General features: G+C 44.2%; 1 protein-coding gene across 3 annotated transcripts in view; it reads right to left on the bottom strand.

The window, feature by feature from the left end:
- Positions 1-25,905, bottom strand: part of LOC141069428 (S-adenosyl-L-methionine-dependent tRNA 4-demethylwyosine synthase TYW1-like) — a 452,148-nt gene that overhangs the window by 269,041 nt on the left and 157,202 nt on the right. For all 3 annotated transcript variants that reach the window (XM_073558957.1, XM_073558955.1, XM_073558956.1), the window contains exons 10-11: positions 16,487-16,605; positions 12,276-12,385 (exon numbers count right to left, since the gene is read on the bottom strand). In XM_073558957.1, coding sequence (XP_073415058.1) covers positions 12,276-12,385; positions 16,487-16,605 — 229 coding nt within the window. The remainder of the gene's footprint in view (positions 1-12,275; positions 12,386-16,486; positions 16,606-25,905) is intronic.

Genomic DNA, 25,905 nt, shown 5'->3' with positions numbered 1-25,905 from the left:
TGCGGGCGTCATATTGTATTTACAGAGCCCCTGATGTACCTAAACAGTGGAAACCCCCAATTCGAATTCCAACCCTAACCCCAACACACCCCTAACTCTAGCCCTAACCCCAGACCTAACCCCAGACCTAACCCCAGACCTAACCCCAGACCTAACCCCAGACCTAACCTCTAGCCTGCCTACCTGCTTTTTTTTTCTTTACTTTTTTTTTTATTTTTGTGTTTTTTATTTTTTGTATTTTTGACTCATAGTAACGCCACTTCTCCTCTGATCTCACACTGGCAGATGATCAGAGGAGAAGCAGCGTTACTATGTGACAAGATCGCTGCCCGGCACATAGTAACGCCACTTCTCCTCTGATCTCACACTGACAGATGAGCAGAGGTGAAGCAGCGTTACTGTGTGACAAGATCGCTGCCTGACACAGGTGTGCCAGGCAGCGATCAGCTGTGCCAGGCAGCGATCTAGTCACACTGTAACGCTGCTTCACCTCTGCTCATCTGTCAGCATGAGCTCAGAGGAGAAGTCGCGTTATAATGAGGGAGATCGCCGGGAAACAAGCAGCTTTCCCAGCGAGCTCTCTCATTGGCTGCTGTGACGCGACGTCATCAGGACCTGAACCAATCAGGTCTCGATGACGTCGGGGGTCCCAGCATGCATTGTGCACCGGGATCCCCGCGTTATAAGGTATGAGGGGGTCCCGGGGGGCACAAAACCGCCGACAGTAGATAAACGTCGGCGCTGCACAAAGCCCAGCAAGCCCCAACGTTTATCTACTGTGGGCGGTCGTGAAGAGGTTAATGATGAGCTTGATATGTCTGTGGTTATAAAGATTGTACAATGTTTTTCTGTTTCATGAAATGTATGTTACCACATACTAAAGATAGGGAGTACAAACTATTTTTTAACATGGACCCGTGGTAGCGCCACAAAACAGCTGTAGTCCGCCACCTGTTCCCCTGTATGTCTCCCCTTTTTACTTACTTTCTGCAGAATTTTGGTCACAAAACATGAAATGAAGGACGTATTTAAAATGCAAGGATTCGGTGAGTGCGGCTTTTCTTTTCTTTGAATTTTGTGTTTTGAAAATGTTCAATCTGAATTGGATTAAAAAAAAAAAAGTCATTTTATTTGCAACAGATCTACCAGTTGTCTATATGCTGACCTCTGTATAATCCCACCCACACCGCTGATTGGCAGTTTATGCACCGTGTACACAGAAAACTACCAATCAGTAGTGGGGGCGTGGCTGGACTACCTGGCAGCAGTCCAAGTAGTCAGCTATCTAGTGAATCTTAAGGCGACTCTTCTCTTCCCAGAATGTAACGGAACTATGCAGATGAGCTTCCTGCTTCTCCAATCCCTGGTTTTGCGATGTCCTCAAACAGCGAGACCCGGCAAGTCCCAGCGATCAATCAGCTTAAGGTGACTCTTCTCTTCCCAGAATGCAACGGAACTATGCAGATGAGCTTCCTGCTTCTCCAATCCCTGGTTTTGCGATGTCCTCAAACAGCGAGACCCGGCAAGTCCCAGCGATAGATCAGCTTAAGGCGACTCTTCTACTCTTCCCAGAATGTAACGGAACTATGCAGATGAGCTTCCTGCTTCTCCAATCCCTGGTTTTGCGATGTCCTCAAACAGCGAGACCCGGCAAGTCCCAGCGATCGATCAGCTTAAGGTGACTCTTCTCCTCTTCCCAGAATGCACCGGAAATATGCAGATGAGCTTCCTGCTTCTCCAATCCCAGCAAGGCAGCAAAAACCTGGTGACAGATTCCCTTCATATAAGGGGACAAAATGCTTAAAAAAAATCTAAAAGAAAAACAAAAATTTGTACAAGAACAGTACCACAAAAAGTAAAAAAAAATATCATCAAGCCATTGCCCAGTTTCAGTTGCAAAAGAAGAGACAGAGGGAACATTGGCCTTACAGATCAGTCAGTGTCTGCAGGACCTAGACAATGAAGCATTGCTAAAGTAGACTGGGAATAAAGAGCAAGTTAAAGTAAAAAAATCGAGTAGATAGGTTCAATCAATTATAAAGTCTCCTGCAACCAATCTGGACGTCTAGTCAATAGGATACTGTTCATCTGTTACACTAATGTACATCTCTCTGACAATTACTAATACCTCTAACAGGCTGAAAGAGCCCCTCAGGAAGCATGTTATCCAATTTCACAAGCCAGATCCCAGAACGGCTACATTCTTTATGGCTGTACAGTCATGCCATTGCAGATTTGTGGCTTTGTACTGTCATCCGCAACTCCAAGGAGATTTCTCCATGCTATTCTTACAAGCAAGCACACACAACCCAATGCTTGTGCATGCAGAGAAGGCTCTGTAATGAACACGATTTACATAATTCAATAATCCCGACCATTAGCTTCAAAATTAATTAACTCTAATTCTGCTGGAAAACGTAAAGAGGTCTTAGAAACCTGTTTAACCGATTTAAGTTTAAATGAGAGTTTAGAATATAAAAATCTAACGACATCCCTATGATCCAAGACTTAAAGGTGTGGTCAGATGACCTAAAATTACATTAAGTATAAAACTACTCTAATTAAAACACATTGCATAAAAAATAGGTATTAGACCTACCGGTAATGTTTCCAGGAGTCCATCCTGACAGCACCATGGAGTACGTCCTCCTCCTCCTTGCAGGGACAGGAAAAGCACACGAGAGGTTAAAAGGTTCCGTCCCACCCCATTTCCCTCAGTGATTTAACAAGTACCACAGTGTGGATAATGCACATAAAATTTTAATGATACCATCATATTACAGCATATGACATAACATAATATAACATAACATAACCAGGAGGGAACTACCCATGCTGTCAGGAAGGACTCCTGGAAACATCATTACCGGTAGGTCTAATACCTATTTTCCAGGACGTCCCCCTGACAGCACCATGGAGAGAACCAAAGCACCTCCCTAGGGTGGGATTACCGCCTGGAGAACCTTTCTCCCAATGTGGTCTGCGGACTAGCTAGCACCTCAAGCTTGTAGTGCTTGCAGAATGCATTAAGCCTGCCCCAGGTTGCTGCTCTACAGATCTGGTCAACTGAGGCGCCCGCCCGTTCGGCCCATGAAGCCGATACTGCCCTTGTAGAGTGGGCCCTTAACCTATCTGGCGGGTTTGCGCCTTCAGCTTGGTAGGCGTCTGCGATTACCGAAGTAATCCATCTGGCGATGGTTGCTTTAGAGGCTTTCTTCCCCTTATTTTTACCCCCAAAAAGGACGAATAGATTTGGGTCAATACGCCAACAGTTGGTGGCCTCTAAATAGTCTATAATCGCGTGTCTCACGTCCTGTGAGTGAAAACGTTGTTCCTTCTCGTTACGGGGATTGTCACAGAAGGATGGTAACACTATCTCTTGGTTTATATTTTGGCAAGAGGCTACCTTTGGAACGAATCCCGGGTCTAGTCTCAAGATTATACAATCTTCTCTAATCTGGAGATACGGGTCTCTGGTGGATAAAGCCTGGATTTCCCCTATTCTCTTGGCCGTGGTAATGGCTACAATGAAGGCCGTTCTGCGAGTGAGAGTTGAGATAGTCATCTCTTCATTGGGGACGTAGGGATCCCTACATAAGAACCTAAGCACCAGACAAAAGGTCCCAAGGCGGGGTGAGCTGCCTAATTATGGGGCGAAGACGCTGCGTGGCCTTTATGAATCTTATTACCCAGGGATGAGAAGCTAACGGGTAATCGAAGTAGGCGCTTAAGGCCGAAATCTGGACTTTTAAAGTGCTGGGCCTAAGACCTTTATTAAACCCTGACTGTAGGAAGTTTAAGATACTAGGGAGGCCAGGGGTACCCGCCACGAGGTCGGACCTGCCACCGCCCAGACAAAATCTCTTCCAAATCTTCCGGTATATTGCGCACGTAATCGGTTTCCTGCTGGCCTGTAGGATAGCTATGACCTGATAAACCTTTTGCCTTCAGGATATTCCATTCAGGATCCACGCTGAGAGGTGAAGCCTTGCTGGATTCGGGTGGCGGATCGGGCCCTGGTGGATGACATCCTTCTTCAGAGGAAGTTCGACTAGGCTTTCCACTGCCATAGCTCCTAGTAGGGGAAACCAGCTTCTCTTTGGCCAGTATGGAACCACCATTATCTCCCTTGCGCGGTCCTTGCGTATCTTCCTTAGAACCGCCGGTATGAGCGCTAGTAGAGGGAACGCATAAGAGAGGGGTTCTTCCCAGGCCTGGCTCAGGGCATCTACACCCTCCGGGTGGTCTGCCGGGTTCAGGGAATAAAATCTGGAGACCTATGCGTTTCTTCGATTTGCTAACAGGTCTATACTGGGGGTCCTCCAACGCTGACACCGTTGATGAAAAATCTCCTCGTTCAGTTCCCACTCTGTCGGGTAGACCTCTTGTCTGCTTAGGTAGTCCGCTACCACGTTTTAGGAACCGTCTAGGTGGACTGCTGTTACTGAGAGGACTATCCTTTCTGCCCAGGAAAATATTCTCCCTGCTAGAGCCTGGAGCGGTGAGTGCCTGGGGCCTCCTTGGTGCTTCAGGAATGACACTGCTGTTATGTTGTCGGATAATACCCGGACATGTCGATTCTTCAGGATTGGTCGGTTCTGCCGGAGAGCTTCCCAGACCGAGTAGAGCTCCCTGTAGTTGGAGGATCTGTTTTCGATTTCTGCTGGCCATCTCCCCTGGAAGATCTTCCCTTTTAGGTGGGCTCCCCATCCGCACGTACTGGCATCTGTGGTGAGTACCACGTATGGAGAGGTTATCCATTATACACCCACCTGGAGATTCCTGGCCTGTGTCCACCACCGTAGTGACTTCTTCACTAGTCCTGACAGTCTTATGGGTCTGTCGAGTGAAGCCTGACTTCTGTTCCATACTGCGAGGATCTGCCCCTGTAACGGTCTCGAGTGGAACTGGGCCCATCTGATGCACGGAATGCAAGCCATCATTAAGCCTAGAACCTCCATTGCCCCTCTTATGGAGGAGCGATGCTTTAAGAGGTCCCCGACTCTGTCTTGAATAATCTTCTGCTTGCTCCTTGGTAGCAGGGATATCCTGTCTTGTGAGTCTAGGAGAACCCCAAGGAAGACCTTCCTGCACTCTGGTATGAGATCTGATTTTTTCCAGTTGATCACCAGCCAAGGAACTCCATTAGTGTAGTTGCCCGGTCCCTGTCTCGGATAAGGTCTTGTTCGGATACTGCCACCAGGAGGAAGTCGTCTAAGTACGGTATGATGATGATACCTTGACTTCTCAGGAAGGCCACTACCTCCGCTACCAGCTTTGTGAAGATTCAGGGGGCCGAAGCCAGCCCGAATGGAAGGCACTGGAACTGGAAGTTGCACGACCGGGTTGGTGATCTGACTGCAAATCTTAGTAGATTTTGGGATGAAGGATGGATCGGGACCTGAGCGTAAGCACTCTTCAGGTCGAGGGTGCACATGACAGCGTCCCTGTCTATTAGCTGTATTGCAGACCGAATAGATTCCATCCAGAACCTCTTGTACCTGACGCAGGCGTTTAGAGGTTTTAAATTTATGATAGTCCGGGCCTCGCCAGATGGCTTTGCAATGGAGAACAGGGAGTAGTGTCCCTTTCCCCTGTCAGAGGAACCAGTAGTATAACCTCTGACCTGATCATGTCTTGTATGTCTGACCACATGGCGGAGTCTGCCGGGACTATGGTAGGGACAATGTATGTTGGGGAGGAGGGGAGTAAAGTTATATTCTGTAGCCCTCCGCGATGGTTCTGAGGACCCACTGGTTGTGGGTGACTCAGGCCCAATTTACTGCGAAGTGGCGAAGTCTTCCCCCGATAGCTATGGCGTCATTGCCTCCTAGACCTGGAGGTTGACGCAAACAGGGAGCCCTTGCTTCTCCCACCCTGGCCGTGGGGGCTTCTATATGAGCCTCTATTGGACCTGACTTGGGTTCTGGAGTCGGTCTGTCTCCTATAGAAGGGGCCTCTCCGAAAGGGCTGGGGTCGCTTAGGTTTCTCTTCAGGGAAACCCTTATTTTTGTCGGACACTAGCTCTAAGATATTATCCAGGGCTGGTTCAAATACCCTTAGCCCCGAGAAGGGAATGGAGCAGAGCTTTGCTTTAGAAGCATTATCTCCTGACCAAGATTTATGCCAGACTGCTCTTTGGGCCACGTTAGAAAGGGAGCTGTTTCTGGCTGCAAATCTTACTGATTCGGGCGACGTATCTGATAGGAACGCCGTGGCCGACTTCATGAGGGGAAGGGAAGCTAGGATCTCGGACCTAGGTGTCTTGTTGGTAAGGTGTTCCTCCAACTGCCCCAACCACAAAAATATAGACCTGGCCACCGAGGTGGCTGCTATGTTAGCCCTGATGAGGGCCGCCGAAGTCTCCCATGTTCTTTTTAATAGAACGTCCGCCTTTCTGTCCATTGGATCCCGGAGACTTGAGTCCTCGAACGGGATGACGGTCTTCTTGGTGACCATGGCTACAGGAACATCGATCTTCGGAACTTCCTCCCATGATCGTGTTTCCTTGGGATCGAAAGGCAGTCGACTTTTAAAGTCACGGGGTAGTACAAGTCGGCGTTCCGCCTCCTTCCACTCCTCGAGGAACATTGTCTTGATGTGTTCACTTACAAGGAACACCGTCTGCGTTCGAGACACGAGTCCTCCAAACATCAGGTCCTGTCTAGATTGCGGCTTAGGAACTTCCTCAATATGCATGGTGGTCCTCACCCCCTGGACCAACTCGTCCGTGTCCTCTAATCTGAACAGGTATTTCCTGCCTGTCTGCCGGGATCTCTTCTTCCTCCTCTGGATTCGAGTCCCGGAAGTCTGAACCCTCATTGGAGCTTGGTTCGGATAATAGCTCTTCCTCCCACCTCGGACGCTTCCGGCTTGGCCCTGGACTGGGGGATTGCCGTTGTGCGAGGCTGACTCTGGAGGCCTGGACTTCCTCCCATATCAAAGATCTCATCTCGGATAGGAAGGACGGCTGCTCATCTCTTATCACCCTTGACGTGCAGGGTCCACAGAGGGTTTTGGTATAGGTGTCTGGCAGCTTTACCCTGCATACTGAGCATCTGACCGACTTAGATGCGGCCTTGGCCGGGTCTTTAGCCACTGTCGGGGGGGGGGGGGGGGCTGCTGGGGTTCCCTTATCCTATGATTAAAGGATAGGGTAGCCAGGTCCCTAGCCCTGGGCTGCGGAGGATGGGGAGGGTGCTGTGCGCCAGGCGCACTTACCGCTCCGTTTGCCATCCATTCCTCCTGTAGTCCGCGCTTCCAGAGAGACCCCCGGGCTCCTGGAGCGCGCGCCGAGATTCAAACCCGGCCCGTGATGTCACCGGAAGTGACGCGCGTTCTCCCGCGATAGGCCGCCTCCGCCTCTTCCTGACGCCGGCGCCTGCTCAGCCAGCTGCCTGCGGGGGACCGGCCTTCGCCATCATGGCGGCCACTATTGGAGCCGAGAGCCTCCCACCGGGAGGAACAGCTCCCTCCAGGAGCATAGTCCTGCTCCTGGCCTTTGGGGCAGAGTGACTCCCCACCGGAGTGTTTCGGCCCTGGGCGTCTTGACAGGGGGAAGGATTGGACTGGCCGCACGATCCCCCTGGGCCCTCCGGTAAGCACTGCAGCGCTTCCTCTCGCGTGTCCCTCCATGCAGGGACAGGAAAATCACTGAGGGAAATGGGGTGGGACGGAACCTTTTAACCTCTCGTGTGCTTTTCCTGTCCCTGCAAGGAGGAGGACGACGTCCTCCATGGTGCTGTCAGGGGGATGTCCTGGAAAAGTAATAATTCCAAGCGTCTGGAGAAAAATCAGGACATGCTTTCAGATCCAGGAGGCCGTCCGGCACCTGCTACAGTCTGTGTCCTGCATTCCCCCCTCCTTAGCGGTGCTCTGCCTGCTTGAGAGGGTTCAAATACTTCTATGCCCCTTATAAAGTTCAATGAAGTCATTTAGATATATGAGAAATTGAGCATGCATTATAAAAAGCCCTCAAAAAAATCCAAAGATTTTTACAGGCGCTACTGACTTTAAATGGAATCTGCCAGCGTCTATATGGGCATGTAGGTCATAGGAAGCTGAATATGATACCTTATCTGCGATCTGATGTTCCACACCAAAGAGTTCCACTTTTTCTTAATATACATAATCAGTGTGAGACAAGTAGATGAAGAGAGCAGAATGTCCGTTATTCCATGTCTCACACTGGTAACATCGGCTTTCATTTAAAAAATAAGCTATTTAGGCAGATTTCCAGGGAAATCAGTATCTGACCCATAGGTCTTAACAGCTTCTTTGCATATAAAAAAAACATGGTTATCACTGGAATAGGACAACAGATCAAAGATATCAAGGCATCATTTTTTCAGCTTCCTATGACCTAATGCCCATTTGGGTTGATCCTACTGACAAATCTCCTTTAATAAAAACCCTCATTAGGTCTATGAAAGACTGAGCAAGTGTAAATGCCCCGTCTCACCAAGCGATCTTGGTAGCGAGATCGCTGCTGAGTAACAACTTTTGTGATGTAACAGCGATCTCACCAGCGAGATCGCTGTGTGTGACAGCGATCAGCGAGCGGCCCCCCTGCCGGTATCACTGATCGCTGGAAGAAACCTCTGGACATTTCTTTGGTCGCTGGTCTCCCGCTGGCCAGCACGCATCGCTGCGTGTGACAGGCGGGAGACCAGCGATCAGGTGCAAAAAATAATAAAAAAAATAAAAAAATATAGTTATTCTCACCTTCCGACGTCCCGTTCAGCCATCCTGCCTCTCTGCATGCTCCGGTCCCAGTGATCCTTTGCACGAAGGACCGCGAAATGTCACGGTCTCGAGGGATAAAGTCTCGCGGTCATTCGTGCAAAGGATCACTGGGACCGGAGCGTGGAGAGAGGCAGGATGGCTGAACGGGACGTCGGAAGGTGAGAATAACTATATTTTTTATTTTGATTCTATTTTTTACAGCGATGGCAAGCGATGCCGGGCACTCGGCATCGCTGTGCTGATCGCTGGTGAAGCTGTCTGTGTGACAGCTCACCAGCGATCACATAGCGACTTACCAGCGATCCTGACACCTTGATATCGGTGTCGGGATCGCTGGTAAGTCGCTTAGTGTGACGGGGCCTTTAGGCAGCGGCCACACGCAGAGTTGGACTGCGACACCTGTTGTGCGACTGAAGGTCACTAGATGTCGTTGCTACATCGCAGCTCAACACAAGTGAATTGGCTACCATTGTGAGCCTGAGAGTGCTGCAACTGTGACAAACCAGTAAGCAAGAAGGCCAACCAAGAGCAATTTTTTTGGGACTCGCTTTTCATGGTACACTCAAGCTTACAATTTTACTCCATTCATTTATTGCGCTGCGATGAAGCAGCGATGCCTTAAGATCTTGGGTCGTGTGACAAGTGTTGCCATCGAAGTGTAGCCTGAAACCAAAGGGTGGCATACTGTATCCCAGGGAGGAGAACGCTTGTGCAAACTGCTCAAATTCAACCAGGGATGGGAAAGTTCATACATTTTTCCTAGGAGCTGAAGGTATTACTTTCTTGCAAACGTAGCAATCATTTTAATTACAGCAAATGACCAAGTGTGACTTATTTTCTTTTTATAAAGGACTTTATTAGAACATTATAAGTGATGTTAAAACCCTTTCAGTACAGTTTCTTTCTAAGGGTAATGACGAGTACATTAGGTGAATTGTCATAAAGACAAAACATTTCTTCCCTTATATTCAGTGTGATCATTTCCACATGTACAAGACAATGCTAGAATGCTTCAGCTCCAACTACAGCTTGGTTACACAGGTTTGCACATTCATCAGAGCAAGGAAGGAAATTGCTTGTCTAATGAAACGGTGAGTATTCCTTTACATGTATATAGGAGACTGCAATATTAACTTCATGTTGGAAAAGATTTAGTGCTTCCAGGCTAACTGAGAATCCATCATAACAACGTTCTAGGAAATGCAAACAAAACTAACTCTTCTGTCCTGGACAAAGTTTCCTCACTAGCAGACATGGATGAGATCCACTTTATAAACTAAAAACTTACAGGGAGGCTGTCACCAGGTTTTTGTTTAGCACTCTGAAATCAGTATGTTGTAGGGTCACCGACCCAGATTCCAGTGATGTATCACATGCTAGGATGCTTGATGCAGGGTTTTTTTTTTTTTTTGAGAATCATTGTTTTCTGTACAGCAGATCTACCAGTTCCCTGAATGTTGAGCTCTGTATAACCACGCCCACACCACTGATTGGTAGATTTCTGTGAATACTGTACATTTGCTGCCAATCAGATGGCTGCTAATCAGTGGTGGGAGAGAGGATACACAAAGCAGAAAGACTAGATAGCACGAGACAACTAGTCCATTAGTGATTAGCTACTGATAAAACACTAATTTAATTGAAACTACAACAAGCAGCCCAGCCTCCACATCATGCTGCTCAGAGTTTACATAGCACAAACCGGCTTGTGGCTAATGAAAGCAGAGGAGAGTGTGAAAGCGTGCGCTGTATACTGGGCTGTAATGTGCAGTGAAACTCTGCCCACAGCCTGGTCAATCAGGAGGGGTGCACGCAACTAGGTCACACAAGGCATTCTAGTACTTGACGCGACATCAGCGGCGGCCACAAGAGGGGTAACATGATGCCGAATGAACGTTCAGCTATAGCGCCGCACACAGGAAGAGAGGACAACAAGAGGTATTTACAAAAATACTTCTAAACAAGGGTTAAATCGGTGGGAGAATTATAGAATGTAGAGGACAACCTCTTTAAAGGGAACCTGTCACCTCTATTGGCCGCTATAAGTTACGGCCATCGCCTTTCAGGGCTTATCTACAGCATTCTATAGATATGGGGGTCGGTCTGGTCCGATGGGTGTCGCAGGTCCGGTGCCTCCCATCTTCTTGCAACGCCGCCCTCCTGCTTCTTAATCGCTCTCTGGCATCGCGCTCCTGCGCAGGCGTACTTACCTGCCCTGTTGAGGGCAGAGCAAAGTACTGCAGTAAGCAGGCGCTGGGCCTCTCTGACCTTTCCTGGCTCCTGCGCACTGCAGTACTTTGCTCTGCCCTCAACAGGGCAGAGACGTATGCCTGCCCAGGAGAGTGATGCCGGGGAGCAACGATGCAAGCAGGACGAAGATGGGAGGCACTGGACCCGGACCTGCAACACCCATCGGACCGCCCCAGGTGAGTATAATAAAACTTATTTTTCTTATCTTGCAGGTCGGACCGGGGGCTTATCCACAGCATTATAGAATGCTGTAGATAAGCCCTGAAAGAAAGTGGCCGCATCTTATAGCAGCCAAAAGAGGTGACAGGTTCCCTTTAAGAAGTGAGAGCCTCAATGAACTTTGGGCACTTTTCATCTTGTGTGTAACGGCAAAAAAAGGTCTACGCAAATTTTTTAGTGTTAATTATGATGAATTTGTCATCTGCACTCAGCCATGCTCCCAGTCAGCTAAGCACTGCCCACTTTTCAAAAAGTTGACAGACAAGTCGGGGAGTAAAAAAGAAATCGAAAGTCACAACTTTTTGCCCAATTAAGAGTCGTGCAAAAATGTTTCTACTTTTCTAGCAGTTTCGCACCAGAAAACTGGTAAAACCTACATGATAATGAATTAAAAAAATGGAGTCTGAACTGAGAAAGTAAATTAATGTGTATGCACAATGTAAGTGCATATTAACACATGACCATTAACCAGAGAAAAGAAAAAGCAAAAAGCACAAATATCCTGAAATAAAAAGTAAAAAATAAACTGCAAATAATGCATAAAGGTAATAATAATAAGGGCATTTAGTAAACATAATTTTGATCAAAATAATGTACAAGCCATCCCGCCACGTCACGGCAACCCTTGTGGGAAAGTCCCTACTCTAGTATTTACAACCTTTTCACTTGCCAAGTGGCGTGAATGTGAACAAGGATCGAGGGACTGACCCACTAGTAAAAGCATAGGTCAGACAGGATGGCTTTCCCAGCTCAGAAAGAGGGCGGTCACACCCATATATGCACAGAATGCACATGAAATTAATAAAAAACTGGAGTCTGAACTAAGTAAATAATGAATTAAGCCTTAAAGATGTAAACCCAGCAATGTCCTGTCTAACGCTGATTAACATGGGGTGCTCAGGTGTGCACAACTCAGGTTCACAGTTTTTCTTCCGACAATCGCAGCAGTCAGGATAACTCCTAGAAATTCATATAACTGTACACACTGCATCTAATCATACATGATTACCACCACCAAAGAAACTTACATAACTAACACAACATGGTGACCATCTTCATACCTTTAAACTGCTTAATCAGGTTTTGGTGATTTTCAATGGCTTCCTGTATAATCATTTCTGGCTGGTCCATCTTCCACCTCCATTCAGTTCCCACAGGATTGGTATGATGTCTGTTAGGTAAAGATAGAGGCAAACTTGTAATTAACAAAAGGAGATTACTCAGAGTATCATTTTAGAGGTTTAAGCTACATCAACAAGGACAATTAAAAAAAAAAAAAATCCACAAAGAATCAGCATAACTACATGAGGATTTGTAGCATAGTATACTGCAGGCAGCAAAGACTTCATCCTATATAATGAGGTTTAAAACTTTGCATCTCCGCACATAGATTCTAGCAAGGATAGCACAAGAATGTGATTTGACAAAGTCTCTTCCACTTTGCTTCTATTGAAATACACTCAGGATATTAAAATATGCCATGCACCTGCTATATTATACACTACTGTGCAAAAGATCTGGCAGGTGTTGAAAAAAAAATCTGCAAAGTAAAAAGGATTTAAAAAAATCAAAAAGTATCTGTAGTTTAAATTTATCAAACAACAAAATGCAAAGTGAATGAACAGATCAAAAATCTAAACAAAAATCAATATTTTACGTGGCGATCTTTTGCCTCCAAAACAACATCAATTCTTGTACTGTAGGTTAATAGTGAGAAGCGTGAGAACCAATTTTACCAGACAGGTGAGAAGGATCAACATTTTAATAAGCAAGTTGAAACGTAGTCTGTAAAGGGGTTGTTTAGAACTTTCACATTGATGGCCTATCAATATCTGATTGGTGGGGATGTGACACCTGGTAACCCCGTCGAACAGCAGTTGCTATTAATTTGAACAGGTTGTGCAACGCCCGGTTAAGGAGGCTGTACAGTTGAGTGAGCTGTCCTGCACAGATTTGCAACTGAGTATTTCTGAACACCGCCACAGCTGATTGTTGGCTTTCTCGACGATCATCAGGGGTTGCGGTGGTTGGAAATAATAATAATATTTATTTTTTATATAGCGCTAACATATTCCGCAGCGCTTTACAGTTTTGCACACATTTTCATCACTGTCCCCAATGGGGCTCACAATCTAAAGATTGTCACACCAAATAATTTTTTTGTTTAGACTTCTCTTTTGTTAATTCAATTGTTGCACCCCCTCTGATCAAATATTGATTAAGCACAAAGAAATGGGCAAAGTCGAGGATGTCGTGGTCAGCCAAGGAAACTTAGAGCAGCAGATTAAATACACATCATGATTTCTTATCTTTGAAATTGGAAGTCCATCAGTTAAAAACTAGCTGCAATCAGAATACCCAACTATCTACTGTTCAGAGAAGACTATTCAGAATTGGTCTTCATGTAAAAATGGTGACCCAAAAGCCATAGCTTCCGCATGGAAACAAGGCCATATGACTCATTTATTCATAAAATACAGGAATTGGGCGGCAGAAAAATAGCATCAGGTGTTATATACATAGGAGTCAAAATATGAAATGAAAAGCAGTTTGTCACCAGGCTTACACTCGAGTCAATAAGTTTTCCCATTATTTTAGTGGTAAAATTAGGTGCCTCGGCTTGTACTCGGGTCAGCTTATACTCGAATATATATGGTATGTGAAGACACAGAAGGATTTGAGTAAACCTACATCCACAAAGCAGAGGTTAGTTGTCCAAGATGTTTGCATCATCCTCCCTGCCAACTGGACGTCAAAGAATGTAATGCTGTTTTGAAGGCAAAAGAGAGCTCATACCACACATGCTGGTTTGATTTAGATTTCTGTTTTGTTCATTCACTTTACATTTTGCTATTAACATTTCCATGTTTGAAAGCAGTCTCAACTTTTTCCACAACTGCCTAAAACTTTTTCACAGTAGTGTATATATACACACAAACATCACAGATGAAAAGGTAATTGTTAATGATTCAAAATTACTTAACAGTAATTTATTAAAACAGAAAAGTAAATCAGCTCCAGGGATGGAGCATTTTTGCAACCAGGCTAATACATTTTTTTGGTCATTCCAGATACCCACTAGATTAACGGTGAATCTTATATAGTCACCAGACTTCATCATCACAATCTACATACATCTATGGCAATACAAATGAAGCTAAAGGGTGTAAAACATCACTTGGCCATTAGGTTTGGGTTTTCACTTCAGTCCGGACACTGAAACTGGGATGACCAGGAGCAAGGCTGGATGAGACATTCAAATACTTCATTACTCAGATTTGTTTCTAAATGTACATTTACTTTACCAAAAGTTATAGGAATTGGAAGTGAGAGTTCACATCTCAATAAGTAAGCTACGTTCATAAAGTTTATACTGATGTATATGTTCACCGAGCAGCAAAAAGGTAAGGTGAACATAGCAGAAAAAAAAAAAAAACGTTCAGAGCCAGCAGAAAAAAAAAACCTGTAGATCAGGTCGGATTTATTAATTACAAATTATGATTATATGTTGATTAAAAAGAAATGATAGATTACTGCAGGCTTAAAAAGAAAATTGCATTAATTTAAACACAGATTTAAGTCAATACTTCTGCTTTTGACAAAACTGTCTCATATCGGAGGTATTGCAAGAAGCAATGAAATGCTGTTGAAAGAGGACATTGAAGAACAAGGAGCCATTCTTCTATTTGCCTCAGCAATCCATCTATTAATCAATGTGTCCTACAAGTGAACTATTGGCATTCTTATCAGATCAGATGTCATTATGGCTCTTTCCCAGAATTATCAGGAGTTATGAGAATTACTGCAAAAAGTGAAGAAAAGAGAGGCCTCGGAAAAATATTACACTACGCAGCAATCATGGCGGGTTACTTGGAACGTGCCCTGCAGCCACGGTCAGACATGGTGGTAACTGGCACTGAATTATTTATAGGGCCGTAGCATCTATATGTTATAGGTATACACACACTACTTACTGGGGAGAAGCAAACCTAAAAAAATAAAATAGAAAGAAAAAAAAATAATAATTTTGAAGCAGAGATAAGGGTTCATAGTTAATATTTGAGTGTGCAAAACGTCATTTAAAGAATTTGTAAACCTGGAGTACTTAGATAACATAACTAATAAACAGTGTACTTAAAAGGAATGTCTAAAATTAAAAGAGAAAAAAAAAAACAATTGGATAACCATATGGAATGTAATAAAAAAAAAAAAATATATATATATATATATATATATATATATAATGAAAATAACCAGCACTCCATTTTATTATTCCACTCCCCACCGAACCGCAGCTCCAATGCTCCATTGGCCTCCATTGTTCTTGGTTTGCTTCTCTGCAGCTATGACGTCATGTACATCTAGATTACCACTGCAGCCATTAACTGGCCTCAAGTGATGCCTGCAGGATGGGTACCACAGAAGCATTAGGCATGGAAGTAGTTGATTTCACAGCCCAAACTATTTATATGAGCATGTAGTTCTCCCAAAGACAAGTCCAGCAATACCTTTACACAGCCAGTCTGTTCCTCCTTTACTGAGAAACCAGTGTTTGAATTGACATGCAAACGATGCAGAAGATCTATTTGTAGATATGACACCACTGTCACTCCAGCTCTATTCCCTGCTTGACTGACTGCTCCTTAGCCAGAATCCACACAGCATAGAAGCCGTCAGTTAGGTAGGAAGACGTGGTGCTGGGAGGGGAATGGAGCTGATGTGACAGGCTTCAGCCTCATTTACCTACCAATTTAACTTCTGATCTCTCAGTAAAAGAGGAACAGACTGGCCATGAAATCATGCTGACAGATTCTATTTAGCAGTATGTTTTATGCAGCCTTTTTATCCCTGCAACAAAAACCAGTGGCAGGAAAATTTGCTGCATATATAATACGCATTTTGTCATATTTTATGACTCCACAATCAGCTGTGATCTTAGAGAACGTCTGGCAGTAAGGGTAGAGACAAGCAATGGCCAATGTGCTCACCGAAATGCAGAAGCAAGGTGTCCACTCAGTACACAAAATAGAGTAGAGTTTATAAAGGTTTTATTTGCAAAACTGTACAAATATAAAAGAAACCATAATTTGGGGCAAAATGTTATGTTGGTGCAGTTTTATTCCTCACCAAAGGGTACTCTTCATAAATGATGCCTAATCAGGCCAAGAGAGGAGGATCCCAAACAGTGGTATTCCTATTTTAACTCAGAATTCCATAATGTATATGAAAACTTATTTTCTAAACTTGTAAACGATAATAGGTACAAGTTTACCTCCAGCAGAAAACACATTTGTTAGCACAAGCCAAACTGGGAGTAGTTTCCATACACCTGTGACTTTCAATGCCGTAAAATGTGTGCTTGTAGCAGCCGCCTCTTCCTCGCAGCATCGACTAGGAGAGAAAACAAGCAACGTTGAGTAATACTTTCCCAAAATGTTAAAGTCTAACAAATGAAAAACCGAACGTTTCAACACAATGCTCTAAAGATGCATATGCCAACCATAAAAAATAAAACCTGTCTTTTTTTGCAATTTAAAGCAGAACTCCTTAGGCTCTGTTCACATTACGCCAGAGTTTTCTGCTCATGCCAACATAAAAATAAACATTAAACATACACACGTAGATAAATGATCAAGGTTTATCGATCTAGCTACAGTGGATATGAAAAATCTACACTTCCATGTTTAAATGACAGGTTTTTGTAATGTAAAAAAATCATACCAACAAGAATAATGTCAGAACTTTTTCCACCTCAAAAGTTCCTGGCAATCTATATAAATCCATTGAAAAAAAACCCTGAAATAATTTTGTAGGGGGAAACAAAAATGAACTAAAATAGTGCAGCCTAATGAGTGTGAACACCCTCTAATTGGAGACATGAGTGTGCTCAGAATTAGCCAAATTAAAACTCATGTTAAATAGTAGTCAGCACACAGCTGTCACAAATTCAAGTGAAATACCCCATATAAAGTTTAGCTGTTCTAATAGGAGTTTCCTGACATTTTTTGTTGAATCTTCCAGCAAAAGTCATGGTCTGTGAAGAGGTTACAACACAACAAAAGGGATCTTAGTGCTGTTATGAGTCAGAACCGTGACTTTTTCCCCCCCAAGGCATTAGATATACCAAACAACACTATGAAGACTTCTCAAGAAGAGGCTTAAAATTGGCACAACAATGAAATTACCCTTAACATGATGTCGCTCAAAACTTAATTAAAAGACAAAAAAGAAAACTCGTAGAAAATGCTGTCTAAAAGCTTATAACATTAAAGGAGCTGCAGGAATTCCTGGCATGTGACAATCTCCCATATTCCTCATCTCTCTGGCTTGTGGGGTAGGATGGCAAAACACAAGCCTTTTCTTACTAAGAAGAACATACAAGCAAACATCCACCTACATCAAGTCTGCCAAGAGCATCTATGCAAACGTGAAATGGTCTGCTGAGACCAAGGTTTAACTTTTTGTCCATACTTACAAAGGGAGGGTGTATTTGATGTAAAGCAATCACTGCGCACCACCAAAAGATTACCATACACACAGTGAAGAATGGTGGAGGCAGAATTATGCTTTGGGTGAATTTTTCAGCAGCTGGAATTGGAGATTTAGTCAAGGTAGATGGAATTATTAACAGTTTAAAAATGTTAGTCAATTCGGCATCAAAACTTTCCAGCCTCTGCATTCAGCAGAATGACGCTAAGCATACCTCCAAATGCAACAATATAAGGACATCTATTTCCTCAAGTAGGGGATGCCCTCATAATCTGACAGATTTGGAGAACTACTGCAGGGAAGAATGGGTTAAGAATGTTAATTGTAGATGTGCCATGCCGATGTGCCACTCCTACCCAAAAAAAAAAGATGGAATGCTGTCAAATTCAAATGATACATCAACAAAAGTATTAGTTTAAGGGTGTACATATTTAAAGAAACAATTTTTTTCTTTTTTCTACCTAAAAAGATTTCAGTTTATCAATGGATTTATGCAGATTATGGATGACATTAATAGTGGAAAATCCCAAAATTATTCTTTGGTATGATTTCTTTACATGACAAACTGGTATTTTACCAAGAGTGTGTAGCCTTTTTAATCCACTCTATCCATTTATATGAGTAGAGGGTTCTGATGTCAGCAAAGCCTAAGAGCTCTGCTTTGGAAAAACTTCTCCAGTCCACAGAGACTCTATGCAACTGTTTATATGTTTATATAGTCAATAAAAACAACATCCTTTAGCAATTAACATCCTAACAAACTAACATTTATAAAATTTAGATGCAAATTGCCTATGGCTAAGAAATAGTGAAAATAAGTATTTATGCTTTTGTTAGCCCCAACATAAGACTATTTAATATACAGGTCTCCAAATATACAAGTAACAAAATTCACACAATGGCACTGACAGTCATGCTAGTGGTGAGATCAAACACTGCAATACAAAAATGTATTCCAGAGTTGAGCTGAATTAACCCCTTAACCCCCAAGGGTAGTTTACACGTTCATGACTGGGCCAATTTTTACATTTCTGACCACTGTCCCTTTATGAGGTAATAACTCTGAAACGCTTCCATGGATCTCGGTGATTCTGACAATGTTTTCTCATGATATATTGTACTTCATGTTAGTGGTAAAATTTCATTCAAATAACTTGCGTTTATTTGTGAAAAAAACAGAAATTTGGCGAAAATTTTGAAAATTTCGCAATTTTCCAACTTTGTATTTTTATGCCCTTAAATCAAAGAGATACGGCACACAAAAAACTTGAAAACTAACATTTCCACATGTTTACTTTACAACAGCACAATTTTGGAACCAAAATTTTTTTTTGTTAGGAAGTTATAAGGGTTAAAAGTTGACCAGCGATTTCTCATTTTTGCAACACCATTTTATTTTTATGGACCACATCACATTTGAAGCCACTTTGAGGGGTCTATATGATAGAAAATACCCAAAAGTGACACCATTCTAAAAACTGCACCTCACAAGGTGCTCAAAACCACATTCAAGAAGTTTATTAATCCTTCAGGTGCGTCACAGGAATTTTTTTAAATATTAAAAAAAAAAAAATGAACATTCAACTTTTTTTCACAAAAAAAATACTTCAGGTTCAAATTTTTGAATTTTACCAAGGGTAACAGGAGAAATTGGACTACTAAAGTTATTGTGCAACTTGTCCTGAGTACGCTGATACCTGATATGTGGGGGGAACCACTGTTTCGACGCATGGAAGAGCTCAGAAGGGAAGGAGCATTGTTTGACTTTTTCAATGCAAAATTGGCTGGAATTCAGATCGGACGCCATGTCACGTTTGGAGAGCCCCTGATGTACCTTAACAGTGGAAACCCCCACAAGTGACCCTATTTTGGAAACTAGACCCCCCCAAGGAACTTATCTAGATATGTGGTGAGAACTTTGAACCCACAATGGCTTCACAGAAGTTTTTAACGTACAGAGGTACAATTAAAAAATCATATTTTTTCCACAAAAACAATCTTTTCACCCACAATTTTTATTTTTCCAAGGGTAACAGGACCCTAAAAGTTATTGTGCAATTTGTCCTGAGTACGCTGATACCCCATATGTGGGTGTAAACGACTATTTGGGAGCATGGCAGAGCTCTGAAGGGAAGCAGCGCCATTTGACTTTTTTTTGCTGGAATTGAGATCGGACACCATGTCGCGTTTGGAAAGCCCCTGACATACCAAAACAGTGAAAATCCCCAACAAATGACATTATTTTGGAAAGTAGACCCCCCAAGGAACTTATCTAGATGTGTGGTGGGCACTTTGAACCCCCCCCCCCCGTGCTTCACAGAAGTTTATAACGCCCGGGCGTGAAAATAAAAAAAATCTCATTTTTTCCCACAAACATGATCTTTTAGTCACCAATTTTTTTATTTTCCCAAGGGTACCAGGAGAAAGTGGACCCCAAATGTTGTTGTCCAATTTATCCTGAGTACGCTGAAACCCCATATGTGGGAGAAAACTACTGTATGGGCACACGTCGGGGCTCGGAAGGGAAGTAGTGATGTTTTGGAATGCAGACTTTGATGGAATGGTCTGTGGGTGTCATGTTGCTTTTGGAGAGCCCCTGATATACCTAAACAGTGACCCCCATTTTGGAAACTAGACCCCCTAAGGAACTTATCTAGATGTGTGGTGAGCACTTTGAACCCTCAAGTGCTTTACAGAAGAATATAACGCCCGGGTGTGAAAATAAAAAAATCATTTTTTTCCCCACAAAAATGATATTTTTGCCCCAAATTTTTTATTTTCCTAAGGGTAACAGGAGAAATTGGACCCCAAAAGTTGTTTTGCAATTTGTCCTGAGTAGGCTGATACCCTATATGTGGGGGTAAAAAACTGTTTGGGCGCATGGCAGAGCTTGGAAGGGAAGGAGCACCATTTGACTTTTTCAACGCAGAATTGGCTGGAATTGAGATCAGACGCCATTTTGCATTTGGAGAGCACCTGATATGCCCAAACCCCCCAATTATAACTCCAACCCTAACCCCAACACACCCCTAACCCTAATCTCAGCCCTAACCCTAGCCCTAACCCTAGCCCTAACCCTAATGGGAAAATGGAAATAAATACATTTTCATTTCATTATTTTTCCCTAACTAAGGGGGTGATAACGGGGGGTTTGATTTACTATTTATGGCGGTTTTTATTTTTGGCAGCTGTCATACGCTAAAAGACGCTTTTTATTGTAAAAATAGTTTATGCATCACCACATTTTGAGAGCTATAATTTTTCCATATTTTGACCCACTGAGTCATATAAGGTCTTATTTTTTGCGGGATGAGCTGACGTTTTTATTGGTACCATTTTCGGGCACGTAACATTTTTTGATCGCTTTTTATTCCGATTTTTGGGACGCAGAATGAACAAAAACCAGCGTTTCATGAATTTCTTTTGAGGGGTGCGTTTACACCGTTCCGCCTGCGGTAAAATTGATAAAGCGGTTTTATTCTTTGGGTCAGTACGGTTACAGCGAAACCTCATTTATGCCTTTTTTTAGGTTTTCGCGCTTTTATGCAATGAAAACAATTTATATAAAAAATTATTTTTGCATCGCTTTATTCTTGAAGCTATAACTTTTTTATTTTTTTGCTGATGATGCAGTGTGGCCACTCGTTTCTTGCAGGACAAGATGACGCTTTCAGCGGTAGCATGGATATTTATATGCATCTTTTTGATCGCGCGTTATTGCACTTTTTATTCGGCGGTATGATAAATCATTTTTTGCTTCGCTTTTTTTATTTTTATTTTTTAAGGGGTTCGCTCAAGGGGTTAACTAATGGGACAGTTTTATAGGGCGGGTCGTTACGGACGTGGTGATACCAAATATGTGCACTTTTTTAAAAAATGAATTAGGAAAATTTTTTTCATTTTTTTTATTTATTTAGCGATTTTTTTACAATTATTTTTACACTTATTTTTATTTTTTTAACTTTATTACATTGTCCCAGGTGGGACATCACTGTCCTGTGACAGATCGCTGATCTGTCACATCACAGATCACTGTGACAGATCAGCAATCTGTCACAGGCACTACACTACGCTTTGCAGGCATGAGGAAGCCAGCTCCCTGCAGGCCCCCGAAGTTCCTCGTCGCCATCTTGGATTCGGGGACCTGCAGGGATGGAGCCCCCAGCAGCAGCGCTGCACATTGCGTTGCTGTGGGGGGCTCAGGGAAGCACGGAGGGAGCCCCCTCCCTGCCAATGCTAACCCCCCGGAACACCGCGATCGTGTTTGATAATCAGCTGACACCTGGACTCGATCAGCGGTGCTCACCACGTGGGCGCCGCTGATCGCTGTGACGTACTATCCCGTCCCTGGGAATTAAGTCCCAGGGCACATGGACGGGATAGTACGTCACATGGCAGTAAGGGGTTAAAAAGCTAGTTTAATTTCTTCATATGCATAAAAATAGGTATTAGACCTACCGGTAATGATGTTTTCAGGAGTCCATCCAGACCGCACCATGGAGGATGTCCTCCTCCTCTTTACAGGGACAGGAAAGCACACAAGAGGTTAAAAGACCCCGTCCCACCCCTTTCCCTCAGTGATTTAACGAGTACCACAGCGTGGATAATGCAAATAAAAAACTTTAATGACATATTCATATTACAGCATATGACATAACATGAGCAGGGAGGGAACTATCCATGCTGTCAGGATTGACTGCTGGAAACATCATTACCGGTAGGTCTAATCTATTTTCCAGGACGTCCAACTGACAGCACCATGGAGAGTACCAAAGCACCTCTTCAGGGTGATATCACCGCTTGGAGAACATTTCTCCCAAATGCTGTCTGTTGACCAGATAGCCCATCAAGCTTGTAGTGCTTGCAGAATGTGTCAAGTCTGGCCCAGGTTGCTGCTCTACAGATTTGTTCCATTGAGGCGCCCGCTCGCTCAGTCCAAGAGGCCGATACTGCCCTTGTAGAGTGGGCCTTTAGAGCAGGGTTTCCCAACTCCAGTCCTCAAGGCACACCAACAGATCATGTTTTCAGGATTTCCTTAGTATTGCTCAGGTGATAATTGCTTCACCTGTGCAATACAAAGGAAATCCTGAAAACATGATCTGTTGGTGTGCCTTGAGGACTGGAGTTGGGAAACCCTGCTTTAGAGTATCTGACGGGTTAGCGCCTTCAGATTAGTAGGCGTTTGAGATTACCGAACTAATTCATTTTGAGATGGATGCCTTAGAGCAGTGGTTCTCAACCTTTCTAATGCCGTGACCCCGCAATACAGTTCCTCATGTTGTGGTGACCCCCAAACCAAAAAATTTTGGGGGCTACTTTAAAACTATAACTATTACATTATTAATCTTTTTTTTTTTTTTTTTTTTTTTTTTTTTACACCAGCAGGCTGTCTCGCAGGTTCTCTTGGCTCTTGCCTCTCCGCCTCCTAGGTGTCTGTCCTCCGCTTGCTGCGTCTGCACACTGATGACGTCAGCAAGCGCCGGACACACGTAATGCGCTGCTATGGACTGTAGAGTGTTCCCCCCACCCCTTAGGCCCCGGACGGATGATGCAATCATGTCTGCACATGCGCGCAGGCATTCAGTTTATTATTATTATTTATTGTTATAGCGCCATTTATTCCATGGCGCTTTACATAATAAAAACAAGTACAATAATGTTAAAACAATACAAGTCATAACTGGTACAGGAGGAGAGAGGACCCTGCCCGCGAAGGCTCACAATCTACAAGGGATGGGTGAGAATACAGTAGGCGAGGGTAGAGCTGGTCGTGCAGCGGTTTGGTCGATCGGTGGTTACTGCAGGTTATAGGCTTGTCGGAAGAGGTGGGTCTTCGGGCTCTTTTTTGAAGGTTTCGATGGTAGGTGAGAGTCTGATATTTTGTGGCAGAGAGTTCCAGAGTAGGGGAGATGCGCGAGAGAAATCTTGTATGCGATTGTGGGAAAAGGAGATAAGAGGGGAGTAGAGAAGGAAATCTTGTGATGATCGGAGGTTGCGTGCAGGAAAGTACCCGGAGACGAGGTCACAGATGTATGGAGGAGACAGGTTGTGGATGGCTTTGTATGTCATGGTTAGGGTTTTGTACTGGAGTCTCTGGGCAATGGGGAGCCAGTGAAGGGATTGACAGAGGGGAGAAGCTGGGGAATAGCGGGGGGACAGGTGGATTAGTCGGGCAGCAGAGATAAGAATAGATTGGAGGGGTGCGAGAGTGTTCGAGGGGAAGCCACAGAGCAGGAGGTTGCAGTAGTCAAGGTGAGAGATAATGAGGGCATGGACTAGAGTTTTTGCAGTTTTTTGGTTGAGGAATGAACAGAATCGTGAAATATTTTTGAGTTGAAGTCGGCAGGAAGTGGAAAGGGCTTGAATATGTGGTTTGAAGGAGAGATCAGCGTCAAGGATTACCCCGAGGCAGCGAGCTTGTGGGACTGGGGAGAGTGGGCAGCCATTTACTTTAATGCATGGGTTCGCTGGGGGGGTCACGTGAGATGGGGGAAAGATGATTAATTCTGTTTTGTCCATGTTAAGTTTCAGAAATCTTGCGGAGAAGAAGGATGAAATAGTGGACAGACATTGAGGGATTCTGGTTAGTAGGGAGGTGATATCTGGTCCAGAGATGCAGATCTGTGTGTCGTCAGCATAGAGATGATACTGAAAGCCATAAGATTCTATGAGCTGTCCCAGGCCAAAGGTGTAAATGGAGAAGAGCAGGGGTCCTAGGACTGAACCTTGTGGGACTCCGACAGATAGGGGGCGAGGTGAGGAGGTGGTGTGTGAGTGGGAGACGCTGAATGTCCGGTCTGTTAGGTATGATGAGATCAAGGATAGGGCCAAGTCTGTGATGCCAAGGGATGAGAGGGTCTGTAATAATAGGGAATGGTCCACTGTGTCAAAGGCAGCCGACAGGTCCAGGAGGAGGAGGACAGAGTAGTGTCGCTTGCTCTTGGCAGTTAAGAGGTCACTGGTGACCTTAGTAAGGGCAGTTTCAGTGGAGTGGTGTGACCGGAAGCCAGATTGTAAGCGGTCGAAGAGGGAGCAAGAAGAGAGATGGGAGGACAGTTCAAGGTAGACGTGTTGTTCCAAGTAGTTTTGAGGCATAGGGGAAAAGTGATATAGGGCGATAGCTAGATACAGAGGATGGGTCAAGAGAGGGCTTTTTGAGGATAGGTGTGATGGAGGCATGATTAAAGCTTGAGGGGAAAACACCAGATGTTAGTGAGAGGTTGAAGAGATGGGTTAGGGTTGGGATGAAGACTGTGGTGAGGTTTGGGATGAAGTGGGATGGGATCGGGTCAAGTGCACAGGTGGTGAGATGTGATCTTGAGAGTAGAGTGGAGAGTCGATCTTCTGTGATGGTGGAGAAGTTGGTGTTGGAGGTGGAGGGCTGGGAAGTCGGGAGGAAGGGCTCTGGGGGTTGTTGACCAAAACTGTCCCTGATGTTATCAATCTTCTGCTTGAAAAATAAGGCAAAGTCTTCAGCTGAGATGAGTGGGGAGGGAGGAGGTTCTGGGGGACGGAGGAGAGAATTGAAGGTGTTGAATAACTGTTTAGGGTTGTGAGACAGGGAGGATATGGGAGATGAGAAGTAGGTTTGTTTAGCTGTGGCGAGTGTGGTCTTGAAAGTAGTGAGTTTGGAACGTACATCCATAACGGCGTGCGTTCTAGCTGAATAGCGCTGCTGCAGATGGTATCACGACTTCTCAGCGGCTAAAGCTATCGGAAATATGTATTTTCCGATGGCTTTAGGCGACCCCTGTGTTTTGGTTGTTCAAACTCTGCCGGGGTCGCAACCCACAGGTTGAGAACCGCAGCCTTATAGGCTTTTTTCCCCTTGTTTTTACCCCCAAAGACGATGAATAGGTTAGGGTCAATACGCCAACTGTTGGTGGCCTCTAGGTAGTCTATAACGGCACGTCTCACATCCAGCGAGTGGAGATTGTTTCTTCTCGTTACGGGGGTTGTCACAGAAGGATGGTAACACTATCCCCTGGTTTAAATTTTGGCAAGAGGCTTCCTTTGGAATAAATGCCTGGTCTAATCTCAGGATTATACGGTCTTCTCTTATTTGGAGATATGGGTCTCTGGTGGACAGGGCCTGGATTTCCCCGACTCTCTTAGCCGTGGTGATGGCTACAAGAAAAGCCGTCTTTCGAGAGAAAGTCAAGATGGACATCTCTTCACTGGGAACATAAGGATTCCTACATA

Source organism: Dendrobates tinctorius, unplaced genomic scaffold, assembly GCF_039654945.1.
Source record: "Dendrobates tinctorius isolate UK_male_01 unplaced genomic scaffold, ASM3965494v1 ptg000263l, whole genome shotgun sequence".
Lineage (NCBI taxonomy): Eukaryota > Metazoa > Chordata > Amphibia > Anura > Dendrobatidae > Dendrobates > Dendrobates tinctorius.
The sequence above is the reverse complement of the archived record's forward strand: the minus strand, read 5'-3'. Positions and strand labels throughout refer to the sequence as shown.